The 25,354-nt window shown below is 35.9% G+C and overlaps 1 protein-coding gene across 1 annotated transcript in view; it reads left to right on the top strand.

The window, feature by feature from the left end:
- Positions 1 to 25,354, top strand: part of NDFIP2 (Nedd4 family interacting protein 2) — a 65,030-nt gene that overhangs the window by 28,910 nt on the left and 10,766 nt on the right. Inside the window, 4 exon segments of the mRNA XM_044249943.1 lie at positions 4,044 to 4,209; positions 9,390 to 9,523; positions 15,190 to 15,283; positions 24,449 to 24,573. Coding sequence (XP_044105878.1) covers positions 4,044 to 4,209; positions 9,390 to 9,523; positions 15,190 to 15,283; positions 24,449 to 24,573 — 519 coding nt within the window.

The following is a 25,354-nucleotide window of genomic DNA, read 5'->3' on the forward strand; positions in this document are numbered from 1 at the left end:
AATTAAAATTTTAAAGATCTTTTATTGAGTTAACATTTAACTTTTTGCAACTATGAACTTTTCTTCCCAGTTTTTGTCTTTTGGTACTAAGTGTAGTCAGAATATGACAGTATACAAAATACCTCTTCACATACTTTTTTTTTTTTTTTAAATATTTTATTTATTTATTTATTTCACAGACAGATATCACAGGTAGGCAGAGAGGCAGGCAGAGAAAAAAGAGGAAGCAGGTGCTCTGCTGAGCAGAGAGCCCAGTGCGGAGGCATCATGACCTGAGCAGAAGGCAGAGGCTTCAACCCACTGAGCCACCCAGGCCCCTCCCCCCTCTTTTTTAAACAACCTACATTTTTTTTCCAAACGCTGTTTGCTGAACAACACTTTATAGTACCTCCATACATTGTCATTTTGATGTATTTAGAGAACATTTAGTGAGGTCTCTAGCTTCTCAAAAGCAAAGGTTACAGTTATTAATCTTTTATCATCTTAAGATAGATTGAAGTGCTACAGTAAAGGAGAACTGCCAATTAAAGGAAACCAAACTGTAGTTTACACATGGGAAGGCTGGATTTCCAGCCAGATTTAATCATAATGCTTATGGTTGTCTTACCATTAAAAGTGATTGATATACATCAAGTCAGGACTAACTACAGACACATTTAAGACAGCCAGCCCTCTTGTCATCCTTTTATCCTTCATGCTAAAAAATGGTGGCTCTATGTGCAGCTTCTCATCACCCTTGATCGCTGTATTAAAGACATATTTTAGTATTCATATGCTCTTGCCCATGTATTTTCCAGAAGGCTCAAAAATAGAACAAGCTAGGAAGGTAACTTTTGAGGTGATGTGTGGACAGGAGACAGAGCCTGGTTCAGTATTGTATATATGTAGTTCCCACCCCACTTATCTCTGCCCCCTCCCCTTGTTTTGGCTATTTATGATAATTCTGATAGAATGTAAAGTAGAACCATTAGATAGCATGAATAAGGAAAAATTTCCACAAATGGCATTAATTTGGTGGACATGTAGTTTGATTTTAACTTTTGAATGAATTTAGTTAAAAGGCAACCAGAGTTTGTTAATTTATAGAGGCACCAAAAATATCAAAATTAAAAAGTTGAATTTTGGAAGTTCTCTGTTATAGAGGTAGAGAATATTGACTGAATTATTGGGTTTTACTGTTGATATATGGCAAATGTTCACTGTATATTATAATTTTGTAAAAATGAAACTCTGAAATGTGAGATAGGGTAGTTGAAATAATTTAGGGGTGTTTTACAAGTTCTAAAGCTTTACTTCTGAGATTATATGTAAAAGTATCTGTAGTTACTCTTTTGTGTTGGTTTGTTTTTAAAGATTTTATTTTTCTGAGAGAGAACATGAGTGGGAGAGCAGAGGGAGAGGGAGAGGAGAAGCAGACTTCTGGTGAGCAGGGAGATCATAGCGGGGCTTGATCCCAGAACCCAGGATCACAACCTGAGCTGAAGGTAGATGCTTAACTGACTGAGCCACCCAGGTGCCCCTCTGTAATTACTCTTTTTATTGCAGTTATTTGAATACCTTTTTAAAAAATATTTATTTTAGGAAGACAGCTCATGAGCACAGGGAGAGGCCGAGGCGGGGGAAGAGAGAGAACAAGCAGATTCTCCCCACCGAGCCCAATGGTGGGGAGGGAGGACTCCATCCTGGGACCCTGAGATCATGACTTGAGCTGAAATCAGGAGTCAGCCACTTAACCAACTGAACCAGGCGCCCCTGAAAACATTTTGAAAGGTTTTAAAAATGAGTTGGTCATTCTGGGGAGCACATTCATGTATTTGTTACCGTAGGGAGAATTTCCTATGAGGAACCAGAGGAGAGCAATTTTGTCCTACAGGATCTTTTTCCTTAGTACATACAGTTCATCCACATTTGCAGCATTAAGGATAGAGATGGAACAGTGGTTTCCTTTTTTTGACACCATCACTGTTAATTGTTTAGTTGATAATGCTAAGTATATATCTATACCTTACTTTTATTTGCCTTAACTTGCTCATCTAACATTTTTACTCTTTGAAGTATGATCAGAGATGACTGAGTTAGGAATTCTCCTGGGTGCTTTGTTACAGGAAACATGGAAGATGCTTGGTGACACTGAGACAGCATACAGGTAGTCAGGAGAATGTTCATGTAGTGCCAACTCAGAAAACTGTGGCAAGTAAATACAAACCTTCTAGAAAATTCACTTTATGATTGTTTGACCTTACAACTCAGTTTCTGTGATGGAATTTTATTACCTAAACCTTGGTGCTATGGGAAAAAAACTGTCTTATTAACTTGAGAATTCATTTTAGATATGTTTATGGCAGTTCTGGTAAAATAAAATTTATGAACTCACACTATTGTTCTAGTGTGATCACTCACTAAGACATGCAAACAGCAGTGAAGTAAATTTTACTTTGTATTTAGAGGCAAATGAATGACTATTTATTGAACTGATAGCACCAAATTATACAGCATATTGAATTAAAGGGGAAAAAGGAGGAAACTAGTATTTCCTGTGTGCTAGGTGTTAGTGCTAGATGCTTTTCAAATATTATTTTATAAAAGTCTGTGAGGATTTTGGCTGCATGTAGAACTTAGACTTGAAGACACTGAGGCACAGAGAAGCTCCTAAAAGGCAGAGCAAGAATTTGCATGCTCTTCTTTTTTTTTTTTTTTTCCCCACCACATCACAAAACTCATATTTGTGTGTTCACAGATTTGGTCTGTGACAAAATTTATTTGGGGGATTATTTTTAACATGGAATTTCTTAAAGGACAAGAATAAGTTAAAATATGAAAATCGAGTAACATTGAAAGCCTATAGTATTTCTCCAAACCAAGATTCTGGTGGATTTATAAAAATGTTTTTAAAAATTTAATAATAACTCTTTCCAAGTATATCTAAGGATCAATTATAGTACCTTTTTGATGAGCCACTTTTTAAAGTACTGATGCTTTTGGTTGACCTACAGTTAGGTTGCCTACATGTAGTTATTATCACCACCTAACACATGAGCATTTAAAAGATTACTTATAAAGTAAGAAGTCTATAGCCCTACCACTTGGGTTTGATTCTTGGCCTTACCCTTTCTAGCTGTTTTGATGTCTGGCAAGTTACTGTAAGTGTCTATACTTCCGTAGGTTGTTTCCACTCCCACCCCCATTTTAATCTGTCAAACGGGGATGACGTTCTCTATTTCATAGATTTGTTGTGAGGATTAAATGAGTTAAATGGTTGCAGATCCAGCATATTATCTTGTACTTCCTGAGCTCTCGATAAATTTGTTGTGTTGAAGGACATCTTCCAGGATTTTGTATACACACTGATTCATCTTGCTTTATAAGTAACTCTTTTGGTACTTGAGAAGACCTCCTTTAGAGTATTTTACATTTTTGGAATGTTTATTATTATTTCATTTTATTAATTCAGGTTACATTTTCAATTATTCTAGATACTAGTGTAATAGAAATCGTATGGTGGTTTAATTACTACATGCTTTTCTTTTTTTTTCAAGATTTTATATTTTATTTGACAGATCACAAGTAGGTAGAGAGGCAGGCAGAGGGGTGGGGGAAGCAGGCTCCCCACCGAGCAGAGAGCCCAATGTGGGGCTCCATCCCAGATCCCTGGGATCACGACCTGAACCAAAGGCAGAGCCTTTAACCCACTGAGCCACCCAGGCGCCCCAATGCTTTACTTTTCTTTGTAGTACACAGTGATTAATATATTGTAGTCAATATTTACTGTAAGATTGAGTGAATTTGAATCTGTAGTCATGATTTTTTTCTTTATAAATTCTTAATTTAAACTTCCTTTTCTATTATAAAGAAACTACCAAAATCTAAATTTCTTAATGACTGCTTTAGTTTCTTTAAAGTTTTGTTCTTTTTAAATGTTATTTCACTTTGTTTTTAGCTAAAAGGTGATCCTTTGCCTGAAATAATCTTTAAAAATTTCCTTAAAATTTTTAAAAATAATAATCCGAATGACATTAATGTTTTTTTTTTCTTTGTTCTCTTAGCTTCACAATGAAGAGGATAATTCTGAGTCATCTGCTGTAGAGCAGCCATCAACTTCAAACGCAGCGCCGCAGAGCGTTCAGGCTGCTCCTTCAGCTTCAGTACTTGAAACGGACTCTTCTCCTCCACCTTACAGTAGTATTACTGTGGAAGTACCTACAACTTCAGGTATTATTTTTAGTATGAGACAGCGAGTAATATTTTTAGTAACTCAGTTTTTTTTTTTAAACTCGTATGGTTTTATTTAATTATAGAGTCTTAACATCTTCGAGGTTTAAGGATTTTTTTTTCTTTTTACAAAAAACGTTTTCCAAAGGATAGTTTGTAAAATATTAACTCAGATATTACTTGTCTCATATTGTTGTTTTCAAAAAAAATTAGAAGTGTAAACTTCCTTATGCTTACTAGAATCTGTTTCCAATGGAGTGGCATATTCCTTTTGTAAGAAATAAATAAATGTGTATATATATAAATTTATGTGTATAGATGCACATTATCTATAGATATATAGATATATGCACAAGTGTATGTGTGTATATATACACATATGTGTTTGTGTATACCTACCTCCATAGTTACAAAATAAGGTGTGAGCGGACATGTGGTGTGTGTGGACGGAGGTGAAGGGTGTACATAAGATGACCATATACACATGGTAATAATTCCTGGACACAAGGCAGTGTTTCCTGCTTCCTACTATTCATTTTATCCTTTCTGGTCATTTTAAAGAACTACCCTTATTTATTTCTCTGGCCACAATTTATATTTTCCCAATAACGCTAAGTTAATCATCATACAATTTATTTTTTATTTTTTACTTATATTTCTGTTACATTAGTTCCAGGCATATATAGTGATTTAGAAGTTCTGTATTTTACTTAGTGCTCATCATAATAAATGTACTCTCTGTCTCCTTCCTGTTTCACTCATCCCTCTACTCACATCCCCTCTGCTAACCATCTTACTTATTCTCTGTGGTTAATAGTCCGTTTTTTGATTTGTGTCTGTTTTGTTTCTTAAATTCCACAGATGAATGAAATTCTCTGATATCTTGTCTTTAACTTATTTAGGTTAGCATTGTACAGTCTAGCTCCATCCATGTTGTTGCAAATGGCAAGATTTCATTCTTTTTTAAAACACTGAGTGATAATTCCATTGTGTGTGTGTGTGTGTATCTTCTTTATCCACTATATAATTTGACTATTGTAAATAATGTTACAGTCAATACAGGGGTGCTTATATTCTTTTGAATTGATGTTTTCCTATTCTTCAGGTAAATATCCAGTCATGTGATTACTGGATTGGGTAGTCTCTCTCTCTTTTCTTAAGATTTTATTTATTTATTTGAAAGGGAAAGAGCGCATAAGCACAGGGGAAGCAGCAGAGGGAGAGGAGGAAGCAGGCTCCGCACTGAATGTGGGGCTCAATCCTAGGAACCTGAGATCATGACCTGAGCCCAAGGCAGATGCTTAACTGACTGAGCCACCCAGGTGGCCCAGGGTAGTTCCATTTTTAATTTTTTTAATCTCCATATTGCACTAGTTTTCATTCCCCCCAGCAGTGCATGATGGTTCCTTTTTCTCCACATCCTCACCAACACTTGTTTCTTAAAGTTAATCATTATGTAATTAAAAAATATTTAAAATATGGTTTTGTATACTATTATAAGTAATCTCTAAATATTTTATATGTTCATTATGAAACATTTTTAAAACCTGTTATAAAAAAATGCTTTAGTGTTAAAAAACCCTTCACTAGAGTATTTCATCTTTCTTATTTCTTATTTTGTAATTAATACCATTATTTCTCTTAAAATCATCCCAGCCTTTTCTGGTTACTGTGGTTTTATCTAGATCATAAAGGTTGTGTAAAAAGACCAAACCATTTACTTTTTTCATTTATAATATTATGCAGTTACTGAAAATCATCTTCTGTATGAAGGTATTCTCACTAATAAATTAGCAGATGCTTACTCCTTTTATTTGTATATAATGTTTATTTGATCACTATGCTTATTTAGTGCCCACTATGACAGTTTTTATATTGATTTATAGCAGTTTTATTTGTCTTAAAATTTAATAGTTGTATTGGTGCTTGCTAAAATTTATAATGGGCTAAATTTTCTTCATTATTCTTCAAGTTTCCAGAATACAGTTCAGTGAATTTTCTACCCTTAAACAAACAAACAAAAAAACCCAAACTATTGGTAGTCTTAAAGAAAGAAAATAGAAAATTAGTTGTTTTGCTGATGCCTATCTGTGTTTAAATGATGGAAGATGCTAAGATTGAAATTGTAATTTTTTTGTTGTGGCCACCATTGCCACTGCTGTGTAACAAACCAAATGAAGTACAGTATCAACCATTTTTATTAGTTCTTAACGGTTTTTGTGGGCTAGGCTCAGTTATGGAGTTTTCTCCCAGGATCTCATGTGATTATCATTTTTCGGTGACCTGGAGCTCGAGTCACCTTAATGGCTTCCTTATGAACGTATTTGGCAGCTGATGCAGGCTTTAGCTAGGTCATCAGATGCAACTGTTGGCTAGAACACCTCTGTGTGGCCTCTTATTGTGGCCTGCACTTCCTCACTGAATGGAGGCTGGGTTCCAAGAATAAGCATTTTGAAAGCCAGATAGAAGCTGTATCACCTGCTTTGGCATTGCTTCAAAAGTCACATAGTATCACATCTGCCAGGTTTGGTTTGTTAGAAGTGAGTCACTAGGTTTTATCTTTATTCAAGACAGTTGAGAAATTAGTCTCGACCTCTTGGTGGGAAGAGTTTCAAAGAATAGAGTAAGTTTCAGCGCTGTCACAGCTGCCTACTCTCTTTCCCTCCAACGCCAGACCTTTCCCTTTGTCATTCTTCTTCATTTCCGGAAATGGCTCCAGGAGGCCAGAAACCGTGGAGTCATCTTTTTGGGACTATATCCAAAATTGTATGTTTTTTTTCTCCTGTAATTTTTTATGTAATTAAATATGTTATTAATAGATTTCTGTAAGCCAGTCAACTTCTGTATTCCTAGAATAAATTGTCACTGTGTTCTAATGTCTTCTGTATTTAGATTTGTTAATATTTTTTAGAAGCTTTGCAGTTTTATTATGGGATCTTTATGTACTATTCTTATCATTTTAGTATTAATATTGTGGAAGCAACATAGCATGAATTGAGAAGCTTCTCATTTTTCTTTGCTCTAGAATAGTTTTGAAAATGAAGCGTGCCATTTTTAAAGGTTAGATAATTTTCAATTGTAAGACGAGTGGATCCTGCTACCTACCTGGGTGTTCAGTTATTCTTACAATCTGTGTTATTCCTGGTCCCAGAATTTTATTTTTACATCTGTACTAAAATGACTGTAGTTGAGCACAAGAAAGTCATTCTAGAAGTTTGTGTCTCTTTAATGAAAACCATTGATACTAATTTTCAGCTTCTCTTAGTGTTGTATTTGAAGCATCGGCAGGACCAATTTTCAGCGATTATTTATGTTTTTCAGTAGGTCACTTTCTGACTGGTTTTATAGATCTGAGCAGCATCAGTAATAATAGTTGACATTTGTATAATGCTTTACAGTTTACAGAGTCCTCTTGAATACTCTTAAATTCTGTCATATAATAGCAAGTAATAGCCTTGCTGGCTCAGATTTATGGAGTAGAAAGTAGAGCTTCATAAAGTGCTTAAGTGATTTGCTTGGGGTCATACAACTTAAGGAGCTGGGACTGGAGCTCCTCAGATGTTAAGTTTTCTGCTTGAGAACCACTGCCGTAAAGGGTAGACAGAAAATAAGTGGAATTAAGCAGTGAAACGAAAGCAGTAGTAAAACAGTTCTTCTTCCCCAGTTTCATCTGTTACTGGATAGGATATTTTTGTCTGTTGTGGGAGTTAAAACTTTTTGAAAACTCATATATCTGTTGTTAATGTAAAAGATCTCTCTCTTCTTGGATAATGTATGTCATTGTTCCAGTTTTTAAATTTCTAATTTTAATGTTAGTTCCTTAAAATTCATAACCATTGCTTTCACTTAAATTTTTCTTCTGTTTTAGTCTTCAGACCTAAAGAAATCTGTTTATTTGACTGTGCGTTGTATTTTTACATCTGAATAACCAGTCATTTCTAAGAGTTTATGATTCTTGTGCCTTTTTGGTGGATAACGTTCAGTATTACACTGCTACAAGCATTGGAATAAAAGTTGCCCAGCTTCAGATCCTTCGCTCTTATTGATAGCATTTAAAATTTTTATTTTACAGTCTATATCCATTACAATACAACAGGAAAAGTATTGCTAGAATGAAGTGTGTTTTTGTGTTGGAAATGCAAGAAATTCTGATGGAGAAAATGTACAAATACTATAGTTACAATAAGGAAATCACAGGAGTGATGTCAGACATTATAGTATGAACTACTCTGAGAACTTACCTGTTTTTCATGACAGTGATTCTAGCATAAGTCTAATCAGTTTGTTGACCTGTATCTATCATTTCACTTGTACCGCTCAATTTGGTGATAAGTAATGCAGGTGGTTTTTTTTGTTTTTTGTTTTTAATTAGCATTCTGCACTTACTCTACTGTGTTATATTTCTGGAGATCATTTTTCAAAAATAGTTTAAAAGTTGGGGAGGGGGAGAAATTCTTCATAAAAAACTAGATAGATATGGGGAAGAATGGGAAGGGAGGACAAGAGTAAAAAGGAGCTAAAAATACTCAGTTTTTGTTTGTTTTGTTTTGTTTTTAGTGAAGAGAAATACTGAATTTGCTGAAGAGATTCAGGCAGTTTCTAAAACTGACATGTAGAAAAATGAACCTCACTTGTTATCAGAAGAGACACTGGGATTCAGGAAATCCCTGGGTTCTCCTACTTAATGGTTGTGCAATACTGGGCAGATTATTTCTTTGGACCTCAGAGTTGCTAAGATTAATGTATATAGCAGTAGTATATTACATGGTTAGTACTATGTAAATGTTGTTATTCCTGATACTTTTGCTTTTTGGGCTATGAGATTATGAGCAAGTAAATTAAATTCTTTTAGCATAGCAGTGGGTACAGAGGATGCCCATATGTGGTGAGTTTCTCATTTCCCTTGTACGCAGATTTTTAGAATTTCCATTCTTGATATTTTTGTTTTGTATATCAGCCTGCAGGTGATAGCTATCAGTCTTTTCCCTTTATAGTAAATATGGGGCTAAACTACCATATACGTTGTAGTAGTAATTTATGTTACGTAGCTTATAAAATAGGACTACAAAAAGCAGTAATAGTCTTTAGTGACCTGTTACAAGTTATTAAATTACATTTTTGGCTGTAAACATTTTATGAAATAGTTTAATGGTTGTCCTTTTTTTAATCCCTTTTTTCAGATACAGAAGTTTACAGTGAGTTTTATCCTGTGCCACCTCCCTACAGTGTCGCTACCTCCCTTCCTACATACGATGAAGCTGAGAAGGCCAAAGCTGCTGCCATGGCAGCCGCAGCAGCAGAGACAGCCCAGAGAGTAAGGCAACTGATGGCTTCCTTTCGAGAATATCGTTTTTAGTGATTCTTAGTACCTTTAGTAATGTTAAAAATAGTTCTCTGAGTTTGAGAGTGTGCACGTATTTCTATTTAGTATCTTCTCTATTCCTATTTATGTGTGTCGTTATTTTTTGGTGAAATTGGCACTGTCCTATCCATTTCTTTACCTCATTTCTGTTTCTATTTCTGTTTCTACTGATCTTTCTTTGTAGCCCATCTTAATTCGTGTGACTCCTCATCCTTATCTGTACCAGGACATTTCCCAAGTCTTGATTTCTCTCCTTTCATGTGCTTTCACCACCCCCCCATTCTCTGACTTGCTCACTCTAGATGCTCCACCCCATCGACCTCTTCTCTGTTGAACTCCTTATCTCCCTCCTCATATAGTTTAGATTCTGTGATTGATCCCTAATTAAAATCATAAATAATCTTTTTCCCTACTCATTTGTATGTATTAGAGCCAGTCTGGTGTAACTCCACGAATGAGCTCAGTGTTAGGTTAAAAATCACAGAAAAATAAGTTATAAGTTTTCAGATTACGTTTGTCAGCTCACTTTGTGTGTGTGTGTGTGTGTGTGTGTGTCCTTTTACACATCCCACCCTAGAATTTTAGAACGATGGTCAAGGATTCCACCTGTCCTACCTTCTCTTACTGTCTTGGTAGTAGAGTCAGTGATAAATACGTGTATATTCTCGTTCTGGTAAAAGGAGTGACTGTCTCAGGAGTGGAGAACCAGTGAGATGCATCCATGCTGTTCTATGGTCAGAGAACAGATGGAAGTTATTTACATTTTATTTATTTATTTTAAGTGATTTTATTTATTTACTTGGGGATAAGAGGCCACAGAGGAAGAGAGGGAGGGAGAAGCAGACTCCCTGCTGAGCAGAGAGCCCGAAGATGAGCTCCATCCCAGGACCCTGGAATTATGACCTGAGCTGAAGGCAGATGCTTAACCGACTGAGCCACCCAGGCCCCCATTATTTACATTTTAGTGGGCTGCAAGCAGGGCTAGAGTTTGTTGCCTTTTTTTCTTGCTTCAGACTTTTTAGAGATATTTCAGATTCCTGGGTTCATCCCATGTTGTTTAAGAAAAGACACCAAAAAATCACTTTACACAAACAGCTAGAATCAGGTGAGGGACAAAAGGAGAGAAAGGTGATTCTATGTAAAGCATTCTTCTTCTGCCATTAGCCAGAGCCCAGCGAGCAGATTATCTGATAGGTGAGCGTTTTTTCCTGGATGGGTTTTTTTCATCAGTACATCCCTTTCCATGACTGTTCCCACTCCCATATTCCAACACACAGTTAAATGTCAACATAAATAGCTTTCGGCACGTAAGTAAGGACAGTAAGCCTCAAATTTATTATTTATGCTATTTCCCTCGGAATGTGAAAGTAAGTCTTTGTTAAGACAGTGGCATAAAATATAACTCAGTCAATAAAGATTTTTGATATTTGGAGGAGAGAATCAGGGAGAAAGAGAATAAATCCGTAGTGTGGAGTTTCTGTCAAAATCAGTTTTAGGTTGCTTCGCACATACATGGTTGTACATGCATTATTTGCATGCATGCACTGTCCATGAACGAGAAGAGCATAACTCCTTTTCTCAGGAGTGTCTCCCTGGAGACCTTGGAAATGGCAAATGTCCTTAAAAGGATGCTACTTGACCTTGGGACCTCTACTGCCCTAACTTCCACACTATAGAACTCGGAAGAGAAAGAAGCAAGCATTGTCTTGCTTTCTGCTTTGGGAAAAGCACGAGGGTGATTTTTCAGAGAGAAAAATTTCAGATTTTTCAATCAAAAATTCAGGTTTTCAGAGAGAAAACTCTGAAATATTTCTATTCCAACCTTTCATTGTCATCATTTCCAGTGTCATGTTTTTAGAAAGTAATATGATCCCAGTCTGAACTGGAACATGTCCAGAAGAAAAATTTTCCGATTTCAACTGCTTCTGATATCATTGTAATGCCAGCTTTTGAAGATTGTGGAAAATTTCATGGAAAGCAAAATAAATTGAACAGAAGAGACTTATTTATTTATTTATTTATTAAAGATTTTATTTATTTTTATTTTTATTTATTTATTTATTTATTTTTAAAAAGAGCTCATGTTTTTTTTTTTTTTTTTTTAAAGATTTTATTTATTTATTTATTTGAGAGAGAGAGACAGTGAGAGAGCGCATGAGCGAGGAGAAGGTCAGAGAGCGAAGCAGACTCCCCATGGAGCTGGGAGCCTGATGTGGGACTCGATCCCGGGACTCCAGGATCACGCCCTGAGCCGAAGGCAGTCGTCCAACCAACTGAGCCACCCAGGCGTCCCTATTTATTTATTTGACAGGCAGAGATTACAAGTAGGCTGAGAGGCTGGCAGAGAGAGAGGAGGAAGCAGGCTCCCCGCTGAGCAGAGAGCCCAATGCGGGGCTCAATCCCAGGACCCTGGGATCATGACCTGAGCCGAAGGCAGAGGCTTTAACCCGCTCAGCCACCCAGGTGCCCCAGAAGAGACTTATTTATAAAGACTCTTAAATTCATCAGTTTCTAATGCAATGCTCCAGCACCCTCCTTTTGGCAAAAGATGTTTGAGTGTGGGTTTCTATACCTGATTCAGAGAGAAAACTGGTCCGATTAGCATTTGAGTATGTATTCGGTTGTAAATGAATCTCACCTTTCTTAAATCCATGCTCATTGGGAGAATACAGTAGTAGCCAGGAGACTTGGGAACAACACTGTTTTCTACTATTTCCTGTTTCTGATGTGCAGGATTGCATGCAAATTATGGGATGAGTAAATAGATTTATAGATACGAACTCTTTTTTAAGAAGATTTATTTGAGCATGTGCACTAGTGTGAACTTGCACTAGAGTGGGAGGAGGGGCAGAGGGAGAGACTCTTCAAGCAGACTCCTCCCTGAGATCAGGACCCTGAGATCATGACCTGAGCAAGAGGTAGATGCTTAACCGACTGAGCCACCCAGGCGCCCCAAACCCAGTATTTTCTAATGGTCACTACACATGCCCACATCTCTCTTCTGGGGAACGACACTCTTCCAAAGCTGTCTGCATTGTAAATAGCCTTGAAAAGATAGTACGAAAGAAGGGTGGCCAAAGATGTATACCTCAAAGATGTATGGAAATACCTCAAAGATGTATGAAAATATTAAGGACTCGTGGAGAATTATCTCCTGACTAGAGCCCACTATTGATGGGCATTTAGATTGTGTCTAATCTTTGCTCTTAATATTATTGCTGCAGGGCACCTGGATGGCTTACTCTGTTAAGAAAGAGTCTTACTCTTGATTCCGGCTCAGGTCATCATCTCAGGAATGTGTTATCAAGCTCTGTGTCAGGCTCTGTACTAGGCATGGAGCCTGCTTAGGATTCTCTCTCTCTCTGAAAAAAGCGAGCAAATCCAAAAAACATTGCTGCAATGAATTATCTTTAATACATCATTTCTTGTAAGTGGGAATATGTTGTATATTTGTACAGTATATTTCAAGAGCTGGAATCATTGGGTGTGTACATTTTTTTCTTTTTTTTTTGAGTTTTTATTTAAATTCTAGTTAACATATACTGCAATATTAATTCCAGGTATACTTCTTAGTAATTCACCATTTATATACAAAACCTGGTACTCTTCATAAGCGCACTCCTTAATCCCCATCACTTTTTTAACCCCCTTCCCCTCTGGTAACCATCAGTTTGTGCTCTGTAGTTGAGTCTGTTTCTTGGTTTGCCCCCCCCCCCACCTTTTTAACCCCTATAGATCATTTGTTTTGTTTCTTAAATTCCGCATATGAGTGAAATCATGTGGTATTTGTCTTTCTTTGACTTATTTTGCTTAGCATAATACTCTCTAGCTCCTTCCATGTCATTGCAAATGGCAAGATTTCTTTTTTTTTTTTTAAGATTTTATTTATTTATTTGACAGAGAGAGATCACAAGTAGACAGAGAGGCAGGCGGGTGGGGGGGGTGGAAAGCAGGCTCCCCGCTGAGCAGAGAGCCTGACGCGGAACTCGATCCCAGGACCCTGAGATCATGACCTGAGCCGAAGGCAGCGGCTTAACCCACTGAGCCACCCAGGCGTCCCTCATTTTTTTTTTTTAATGGCTAAGTAATATTTTACCATATATATACACCACATCTTTATTCATTCATCATTTGATGAACACTCAGGCGGTTTCCATAATTTGGCTATTGTAGATAATGCTGGTGTAAACATTGAGATGCGTGTATCCCTTTTGAATTAGTATTGTTGTATTCTTTGGGTAAATACCTAGTAGAGCAGTTGCTGGGTTGTAGGGTAGTTTTATTTTTAACTTTTTGAGAAACCTTCCTCCATACCGTTTTCCAGAGTGGTTGCAATAGTTCTCACGAACATTGCAGGAGGGTTCCTTGCCAGTACCCATTGCATCTTGTGTTGTTGATTTTAGGCATTCTGACAGGTGTGAGGTGATATTTAGTGTAGTTTTCAGGAAATCTCGATGATGAGTGACGTTGGGCATCTTTTCATGTGTCTCTTGGCCATCGGATATCCTCTTTGAAAAATGTCTGTTCATGTCCTCTGTTCATTTTTTAATTGCATTATCATTCTTGGGGTGTTGAGTTTTTAAGTTCTTTGTATGTTTTGGATACTAACCCTTTATCAGATATGTCACTTGCAAATATCTCTTACCATTCCATAGGTTGCCTTTTAGTTTTTTCAATTGTTTGCTTCACTGTACAGAAGCTTTTTATTTTGATGAAATCCCAGTAACTTATTTTTGCTTTTGTTTCTCTTGCCTCAGGAGACACATGTAGTAAGAAGTTGTTACAGTTGATGTTAAGGAGGTTACTTCCAGTGTTCTCCTCTAGGATTTTAATGGTTTCCTATCTCATATTTAGGTCTTTAATCTGTTTTGAATTTTATTTTGTGATTGCTGTAAGAAGGTGATCCACTTTCATTCTTTTGCATGTTGTTGTCCCGTTTTCCCAACACCATTTGTTAAAGAGACTGTCTTTTTCCCATTGGATATTCTTTCCTACATTGTTGAAGATTAATTTGCCATATAGTTGTGGGTTGTACATTTTTTTTAAAAGATTTTGTTGATTTATTTGAACAGAGAGAGAGAGATTATAAGTAGGCAGAGAGGCAGCAGAGAGAGAGGGGAAGCAGGCTCCCCGAGGAGCAGAGAGCCCGATGTGGCGCTCGATCCCAGGATCCTGAGATCATGACCTGAGCCGAAGGCAGAGGCTTTAACCCACTGAGCCACCCAGGTGCCCCTACATTTTTATTTTTGATAAATATTGCCAAATTGCCAGCCATAGAGATCATACCAGTTTAGATTCCACCACTGATTATGAAAATTCCTCTTTCCCATTCAATGCAAGTATGTCAGTCACATCTTTCTTGATAAAATTTTCATTAATCTGATGTTCAGTTTTTATCTTTATTTGTTTTCTTTTAAAGTTATTCTTTTCAAGTGAGCTCATGAAAAATTATTATTTACTAATGTTTTTGAATACATACTTTGTGCCAGACGTACTAATTGTATCATTTTGTCTGTACAAGTTGAGAATATCTGATTTTATTTCAATTCTAATCTTTATACTTAATAAAGTTATAATTAGTTTTTTAGTGGGCTCTTCTAATGTTATGTGTTTTACAGATTCAGGAGGAAGAGTGTCAACCAAGAGATGACTTCAGTGATGCAGACCAGCTCAGAGTGGGTAATGATGGGATTTTCATGTTGGCGTTTTTCAGTAAGTGATTTTTCATTTCCAGATTGTTTTTTTGCATATACTAGATGTGTGTGTATTTAAAGTAACCTAGTGAAGAAAGGCAAATACTGTTATTGTGTGTTTGCTTTGTTTAAAATATAAATTGTTCCTAAGAAAGAACTATGTGGTCATATGATGCAATAAAAATCCTAGAATTTAGTATACTTATAGCTGTGTATTGTCATAATGCTAGATGCTGACTCTGTGGAATTATTTAAGTATGTTTCAGCTAAATATGTTTCTGCATGAGAAATATTTCATATCCATGCAGTGATGTAGAAGCATACAGAATGAAACTATAAATTTTGCTTTTGGAGCAAAGGACTTCCATTTGAGTGTCTTTAAGCAGGAAGGAGGGTTGGAAAAGGAAATACTCTGGGTAACTGGAACAGTGTGATTTGAGACACAAAAGAATGCAAACATATCTTCTCTGGGGGGAGTGGTAAGGAATTAGAAGATCATAACCTAAGTATGATTATTTTAACGTGTTGCAGAATTCTTAAATACCTGAATTTGTAAAATGGACTTTATACTTTGAGGGAAGACTGTGTTACAGTCTTTTATTTCAGCTCGTAACACAGGGATTGGCAGATAGTAAATATTATGACACTTGAATTGTTTAATTGCTAAAATTAAGTTTTTGAAATCTAGTATTTATAGAAGTAAATTTATTACACTAGATATGATAAATTTCTGTCCTCAATCTGGTTAAATGATCAAGCACTCATAGAATGTTGATTTAACTCATTTTAGTATAAAATTTATTTTGATAATAAAAGTGAGAAATTACTTACTTAAAGTACTTTAAAAATAGAAAATAAGGAAAATACGTACTTGAGTTGAGTTACTTTTATGTCTGGGTAATCATTAATTCTCCTTTTTGAAAGGCTTTCTTGCTTCTTTTCCTTCTTCCATTTCATCTGCTGAAGTATTGAAGTAGATAACCACTCAGAAGTGGGTCAGTGAGTGGGAAAGTAGTTACATTTTTCTCTTCAAATGTAATGTTATGCGTGGCCACCAGCTAATGTATATATAGTATTTAAATCTTGTTTTTTTAGTTAAAATTTGTAGTTAGATATGATGTACCTGTAGGTACCATGGAAGGGAAATGAATACTTTGACTACAAATAACTATTGTTTTGTACTATTAGTCTAGTAAATGTTAATTTTGTTCTTCGTTTTAGTTGAACAGGTAAACCTTTATTATTAGTAACAGTCTTCCCACATACTTTGTAAAAAGATTAGCGTAAATACTAATCCTTTCGATGGTTATGTATTTTAAAAATCTTAATTAGAAAAGGAAATTTAAATTTATTATACTATATGTAGCGTAAATACCTGTTTCTTAGGTATAAAAATGTGATTTGATGACATCTGTATGACTCAGAGCTTAGTGATTATTTCTCTATTTCTAGATTTCACTTCTACTATCTTCTTTTTAACCTTTTTTTTTCTTTATATTTGAAAACATTTTGATGATAAAAACAGTCTTGCAAATGTTTGGTAACCTGCACACTTAGTTGCCTTTAGTTTTGACCTCTGGTGGTATATTAATGTAAATACATATTTATATTTCATATATTTAAATTACCTGCTTTTTCTATGTTTTTACTAAGTGATGTCTTTATAACTTTTTTTATGCTCCGTATTCTACAAATACTGCACCATAATTATAAATTATTTTCAGGCTTCATTTCCTCATATATTTTTTTCTGGTAGGTTGTAGCCTAGTGTTTGAGCTTATTTGCTTTGATAAGCATAGATTTATTTGTAGTCACTACCATCTAGTGGCTATTCTTCAAATTGCAGCTTGTTATGTTTTTCATGCTGCTTCAGCTATCTAATAGCTATTATTTAGATTCTGTTTTCTGTTTCTGTGGTTCAGAAATATATTTTATTTTTAAAATTTTATTAAGTTTTTAAATTTAATTTCAGTACAGTTAACATATGGTGCTGTATTAGTTTCAGGTGTACAATGTAGTGTAGCGACTCAGTAGTTTCGCATATTGCTCAGTGCTCAGCATGGTAAGTGTACTCTTAGTCCCCTTCACCTATTTCACTAATCCCCCCTCCCAACTCCCCTCTGGTAACCATCAGTTTGTTCTCTTATGGTCTGTTTCTTGGCTTATCCCCTCCCCCCTCCTTTTTTTTTGACTTTGCTTATTTGTTTTGTTTCTTAAATTCCACATACAGGTGAAATTGTATGGTATATTTGTCTTTCTCTGACTTATTTCACCTGGCTCCATCCATGTTGCAGATGGCAAGATTTCATTCTTTTTTATGGCTGAATAATACCACTTTGTGTGGTGGGGTGTGTGTGTGTGTGTGTTTGTGTGTATGGGTTTTACACACTTCTTCATTCATCTATGAATGAACCCCAGGGGCTGTTTCCATAATTAGGCTATTGTAAATAAGGAGTAAACATAGGAGTGCATATATTCTTTTGAACTGGTGTTTTCTTTTTCTTGGGGTAAATACCCAGTAGTGTGATTATTTCATTATAGGGTAGTTCCATTTTTCACTTTTTGAGGAACCGCCATACTGTTTTCCACAGTGACTGTATTAGTTTGCATTCCCACTGACACCGTGTGAGGGTCACTTTTTCTCCATATCCTCACCAATACTTCTTGTCAGACACATTTTCTTTAACATGGTTTATAACTTAAACAGTTCAAGTGATATAAGTTGTGTGAATAAAACTGCAGTGAATATCAATAAAAATATTTCAGATCAGAACTTTTTGATGGTTTAATTCTTCCCTTCTCTCTTACAGCATCCACATTTCAGTCTCTTACCACATGTAATCCTAAAAAGTTTACACATAAATTTGGTAAAATAATAGCATGTTGATGTTCAGAAAATGTAAAGAAAGAAATATATTGTATCTCTTGATAATTTTTGCTTCTCATAATTCCTTAAAGTGTCACAGCAGAATGCCTTATCTATGCATAATCTGCTTGTATCTGATCTTATTTTTAAAAGTTTTTAAGACAATGGAATGAGAGTCAATTATTTGTTAGTTAAAAGCTAGAAATTAAGATTTAGTCCATTGGATAATTGATAGTCTGTGGAAATGACCTTGAACTATAATGCTTAAAAATGTAATGGACTCTGTTTAGAAAACTTTTCTTGGAAGGTTTAGCCTTTTGTACCATGTGTGAATCTTCATATATGTGTGTTGTGGTAAAAATTAGTTAGCTATTATTTATATTATTTATGTAATACATATAGTAAAAATCGGCATTATTCCCTTTTTATTTTTTTAAAGATGTCTCAATTTATTTGAGAGAGAACTTAAGTGGGGAAGGGGCTAGAAGGAGAGGGACAGAGAGAATCTTAAGCAGACTCCCTGCTGAGCACGAAGCTCCACATGGGGCCAGATCCCACAACCCCTAAGACAAGAACCTGAGCCAAAATCACAAGACAAGACATCTAACTGACTGAGCATCCCAGGCATCCCCATTATCTCCTTTTAGACTCGAGGGACACATAGTTAAAGACATATTAAATTGTTATAATTTTAAAAGGAATTAGAATATTGTTTTGAAATGTGAATTCCGAACTGTAAGAAATTGCCTAACTGTCTTACCAAAGTGATTGTACCACTCTGCATTCCCACCAGCGGTGAGTTTCTGTTGCTCTGATTCTCATTAGCATGAGGTATTGACAGGTTTTAAAATTTTAGCTGTTATAATGGATATTTGGTAATATCTCATTGTGGTTCAATTTGCATTTCCCCAAGGATTGATGATATTGAGCATCTGTATTCACTAATAAGCAGTTTTGAGCACCTATTATGGACAAGTCATAAAAGTTACAATTCTTAAAGAGGTTATCTGGGCATTACACATACTGAAAAACAGTACATTGATTACTTGTTCTGTCCGGATAAAGCTATGTTTAGGTGATGTTGTATATGGTAAGTGAATCCAGAAAGGGAAAACTATAGGGCACCTGGGTCGCTCAGTCAGTTAAGCCTCAGCTTTTGGGTCAGCTCATGATCCCAAGGTCCTGGGGTCAAGCCCACATCAGGTTCCCTTCTCAGTAGGGAGTCTGCTTCTTCTCTCCCTCTGTCCTTCCCCCGGCTTGTGCACACACACACATATTCTCTCTTTCTCTCAAATAAATAAATAGAAATTTAAAAAAATTGTAATTATACCTTAAGAAAGTCATATAATATTTATAAATTATTAAAGTTACTTTGTTTATAAGAAAAAATTTGTTTTGGTCATCTCATTGCTTATAATTTAGCTGAAATGTCTTAAAACTAAAAACCGTTAGCTTGTCTTTCTTAATGACTAATTGTTTAAATGAGGGGAATCGCTTGAGGTTGAGAGAAATTTACCGGTATGCAGTTCAGAATTAAGTTCAGTGAAATTGATTCCTTGTCTAGGAACTTACTGTCTTTGAAACTTGGTGCATTTATATGTATTGAGTATTTTTCTGTGATTGAAGAAATCAGTGCTCGTTGTTAGTATTATATGTATATTTATTTATGATTTTCATTTGTTTATTTTCAAAACAAATACCAGATTTTTAAAAATGTAAAACTTTTTAAACTTTTCATCCTTAAATTAAAACAGGAAAAATTTGCAAAAATAATAGTTGCCATGTAACTTTCCTGTGGATTTCTCAAGTGTTAACATTTTATGTAATGTCAGTGCAATGATCAACATTAGGAAATTAACATTATGAAATAGTACTAACTAGTTTACAGACCTTATTTGGTTTTTACCAGTTGTTCCATTGGAGTCCTTTTTATAGTCCAGGATTATATATTGTATTTCATTGCCATTTTGCTCTAGTCTGGCCTTAGTCTGCTCTTAATTGAAAAGTTTGTTAGTCTTATTTTGTTTCTTATGACTTTGATTCTTTTGGAGAATATGGGCCAGTTGTTTTGTTCAGTGTCTCTCAATTTGGATTTACCTAATATTTCCTCGTGATTAGACTGAAGTTATGCATTTCTTCTTTCCTCCTTGCCACCGCCTTCTTCTTTCTCTCCCCTCCCCCCCTTCTACCCTTCTCTCTCTCTCCCTCTTTTTTTTTTTTTTTTTTTTTTAAGAATACCATAGAAATGATGTGCCCTTCTCAGTGGATCATATCAGAAGGCAGTGATCTAGTTATGTCTTGTTGATGGTGATGTCAGTTCTCATCAGGTTAAGGTGGTGTCTGCCAGCTTCATTATAAAGTTTTCCCCTTTGTAATTAATAAGTATCTTGTGGCTTTTGTAAATTTAAAAGTAAAGTCTTATTAAAGAGTAAACTGTAGTATTTAATACTGCCTTCTAGGTTATCCTGCTGCACTCTTTATGTAGACGGATGGTATAATAAAAAGATCACTGGCTATGAGAGGTGAAAGACTTGGATGCTTCTGTCTTACCTATAGCTCTTGCTTTGTGAGTTACGTGGTACTTTACTGTTCTAAGTCTCCTGTTAGTGGAATTAATTTTGACCTTGCTCTTAAAAGACTAATGTGAGGATCAGTTAAGTTAAAATATGTGGAATGTCATAAATTACAGATTGCTCTTAGGTTAAGGTAGTAGTAATGTTCTCCTTCCCTGTCCTTACTTGAGCATTCACCTTTTAGAAAGAAGGTAAGCCTTCCTTCAAATCTCGTTAACCTGTCTGACTCACTTTCTTATAAAGAAGTGCACACTGGGAAGGTGAATGTGGAAAGTGTAATTGGAGTAACACTAAGCATTCTTTTCACCAACTTTTCTGAGTTAATTGTCCTGCTTCCTGCTGCTTGCTAAGCACATATATGGCACACTGGTTTGGGAATCTATATAAGCCTATATAAGTCTTTTGCTTCTTTGGATTCCATGTTGGGCCTTGCTGTGTGGGGAATAGATGCCTTACACCTTTTAAGCTTCTGAATTTGTCTTAGGTTTCCAGGGAAACATGGCATGAATGAGGTACAGCTAAGAGAAAAGTGTTCTTGTCTTTTTTTCTAGGCATATATACGTTTGCTTGCCTCTACTATGTTCCTAATTTTATAGATTTTACACACTAAAAGTTTATCATACATTTATTAAATTCTTTTTTGCCAACTCAGGCATGTCATAGAGGATTTAGAATTGAATGTTTCTCCCCTTTCTGTATTTTAAAGACCTGTGCAGCGATGCTTGCTATCTTACAGGTCAAGGGGCATAAAAAGTGAAGCTATCTGTGCTTCAGTAGGTACCAGCTTCACCGTTTTCCCAGTGTTTAAGCCAGGTGCAGAATACATAATGTTATGTATTAGTCTCTTAGAGCTGTCATGACAAATACCACCAACTGGATGGTTTAAACAGTGGAAATTTATTTTCTCACAGTTCTGGAGACTAGAAGACCAAGATCAAAGTGCTGGAAAATTTGATTTCTGGTGAGGGCTTTTTTCCTGACTTGTGGACAGCTGTCTTATTCCATGTCACATTGTCTCTTTTCTACATGTGGGTGGAGAGAGTGCTCTCTGCATGGGGGTGTCTCTTCTCTTCCTATGAGCACACCAGTCCTAGTGGGTTAGGGCTCTACCTTTACAACCTTAATTACCTTCCTGAAGGCCCTGTTTCTAAATACAGTCACACGAGAGGTTAGAGCTTCAGTCTCTGAATTTTGAGGAGATACAGTTTGGTCCATAACACATTATATCACATGAACACAGCTTCTAGGAATCCATATTCCTGTCAGAGAGCAAAAAGAAAACACAATGACTCGGTGGGTACTTTTTTGTTCTTTTGTATCTTTCTTCTGATGTGAGTATAATTATATGTATAGTAGATATTGGTAAATCTGCTTTGAGGAAAACAGTGTTTGAATTAATTTTCCCCAAAACTAAACATACACATACTCAGAGGTAAAAATGCACTTCTGGAATATTTTGGTGTTTTGTATTTTCTCCATCAGTGCTTCCTGTGTTTTAACAACGTGACATGCTTACAAAATGATAGAATGTTTATAGCATACTGGGATATAGGAATAAGGTGCTCAGGGCTGGTGGCTGTCTGTGCTCTGCCCCAGATCTCATCTGCTTGCTGAGGAGGAAGAGAGGAGCTCTCTCAGCCTGTCGCTAAGCACATATATGGCACACTGGTTTGGGAATCTCTACTGCTGTTCATTAATGTACATTATTTTAAATATCAAATTATTTTTTGATCAGCAGTTGCATGTTTTTCTCCACAGATAATACAAATATTAACCAATTAGATGTAGGGCAGCTGTATCTAATACTGTATTCTATGACCATGGAGATAGTCTCTATCTCTGATGTCCAGTATGATAGTTAAAAGCTCAGTGTGACTGTTGAGTGCTTCAAAAGTGCCTAGTGTGGCTGATGGACTAAATTTTAAGTTTAAGTTTAGTTTTAATTAATTGAAATTTGAATAGCCCCCTTTGCAGGGTAGGGTGGGTTCCTGGAACAAGTGGAAAAAGCAGTGTGGCTGGTGGCATCAGATAGCCTAGATGTAGAGGGTAGCCAGATGCTGGTCAGTATCTAGGTTTACAAAAAAGAAAATGTAGAATGTGAGTGAGTTTTATCTCAAGTAGTGTCTCCTGAAAAATTTTTTTTTTTTTTTTTTTGCAGAAAAGATATAACCTACTCTAAAAATATCATTTTGTATGGGTAGTAATAATGGTTAACATTTCTTAGCAGTCACCAAGTGCCGGGTTCATGATCTCACTTAATCCCCTTACCAGACTTGTGAAGCAGGTCCCGCAGATCTGTGGCTCACAAAGTCAGCAGCGAGTCTCATGAGTGATACATGTCACTTATTCTCCTGACTGTTGTACTATATAACATAGCTTACCATAAATGATCAAGAAAGCTGTGCCCAGCAGGCATTAGGAAGGAAGAAATTATCAGAGTAGGGGAATTGCTTTGAAGAAATAGCTATTTCATTTAAACTTACCCTAAAATGTTTCCTCTTTGTCTTCATAATTCTGAAAAAAAAAAAATCAGCATTTCTTCAGGTAATTTACTTTGTTTTCCTTGAGGGTTGGTTAGAAATATTGAGAGTGAAAGGCACTGAACAGGACCAAAGTTCTGCTCAAATTGATCTTCAGTTGTATTACTGTTACTATTATTATTTTGATAATGTTAATATCTTGGAAGATAAGGCACTCTGATTATAGCTCAGGGACCTGTGTCAGAATGGTTTCTGTAACAGAAAACCCTTACTTGGCTGTTTTAAATAGTTAGGAGATTATCTCACAAAACAGAAAATCCATAGACAAGCAGACCTCAGCCATAGTAAGTATCAGTTCTGGGGCTCTGCTTTTCTTTGATTTTCTTCACTCCGTAGCTCTTGTGAAGTTACACTTTTAATCCTCATCCTGATAGCACAATCCCTGTAGCAGTTCCAGATGTTACATCCAAACTGACATCCAGTGGATAAGGAGTTTAAAATAAAAAAAAATTATTGTAGAAATTCTCAAACTAGGCAAGACTATAATAACCTCTGTGTATGTATCACTCAGTTTCAACAATGATCAATTTAGAGCCACTGTTACTTAACCTATATTCCATCCCCTGTCTCCTTGATGTGTTCTTAAGAACCAAAAAATGCTGTTCAGAAGTCCTATTAAAAAACAAACAAACAAACAAACCAGGGAGTTTAGGCCTCCTGTGATTTTCCCAGACTACTCAGGACCCACATTTTGGGCTTAAGTATGGGGTCCAGCCTTCCTTAAAATACTCTGTAGGTAGGTGGGATCCTGAAAAGGGGGAAAGGCAGATAGGAGGAAGAGGCAATGAACAATACCTTTTCTGGAAATACTTTATAATTTATTTGGCTCATCTTTAATACTGCTTTTAAAAAAAATCCAATTTGGTTGGTTGATTGGTTAGGTTGGATTCTTGGGTGGGGTCACATGGGAGCTACCTTGTGACTTGGGTTTTTTTGGCGGTTTAAAAATGCAGCTTCACCTATTGGTGATAAAGTTTAAGGAATTGATTCCTGTTGATCAAACTGACAAGAAACCAAGCTTATCTATTTATTAATTTATAGTTAATAATTAATATATTTGCAAGAGGTAAACTATAGTGTATAAAGAAGACATAATTGGTACAGAGTCAAAAGAAAGGGAGTTGTTATTTCCATTGTACAATGAAGTACTGTTAATATTATGTCCAAAATGTGGTCTTTAAAAGAACGATTTCTCTTGCTTTTAGTGGCATTTATTTTCAACTGGCTTGGATTTTGTTTATCCTTCTGTATCACCAATACCATAGCTGGAAGGTACGGTGCCATCTGTGGATTTGGACTTTCGTTGATCAAATGGATTCTTATTGTTAGGGTGAGTGTTTAATAGCCTCTATCACTTCTGTCTCTAAAATTAAAATTTATAAATTTGTAAATTTCTTGTGTGGTTCATAAATGTTTGTTTCACATATATGGATCAATTATTTTGAGACTTATTCTTAACTTTTATACTTACTACTGTAGTGATCTCTGTGGTGCGAACATTCTGTAACTTTATTACATGAGAGCTTGTTACTAGGTGGAAAGAGCTTTGAAGTCAAAAATTTGAGTTTGATTCTTATTTATATCAGTGTTTTAACTGTATGTTTTTAAATTGTTGTGAGCATTTCTTCATAATAAGCTGGTGATACTGCCTGTTAGGATTTCTGTGTGGTCTAGCGGTAATACTGTTGAAGCACGTGTCCAGCTGCTGCTCAAATGCAGGTGCTTGGTAAGCCAGGGCTGTGACTCATGTGATAGAGCGCACGCATGCCTGCTGTCCGTTAAAACAGAACATTTTCTTTTGGTTAGTGAAATTCTCAAGGATTTAATTATCTTTTTCCTTGAGAGCTCTTTTTCCTTTGAGCTCTTAACATTAAGAGCTCAAAAAGTTAACTAAGACCTCCTAGGTAGCTCTCAGAAGTTTTTTTTCCCCTTCTGATCCTTCTCCACCTTTCTTATTTCCCTGTTGTTCTGGAATTTACCCTCTGTCTGTTTCTTATCACTTATAAGATGGTATGTAGGGAGATAATGCTAAGTCCTTTTCTTTTTCTCTTCTCAGCAGCTTGTCCCAAAATAATTTTCCATAACCATTCCGTGGTAGTATCGTTAGCGTA

The sequence above is a fragment of the Neovison vison genome, chromosome 5 (genome assembly GCF_020171115.1).
Source record: "Neovison vison isolate M4711 chromosome 5, ASM_NN_V1, whole genome shotgun sequence".
In the NCBI taxonomy this organism is placed as follows: Eukaryota; Metazoa; Chordata; class Mammalia; order Carnivora; family Mustelidae; genus Neogale; species Neogale vison.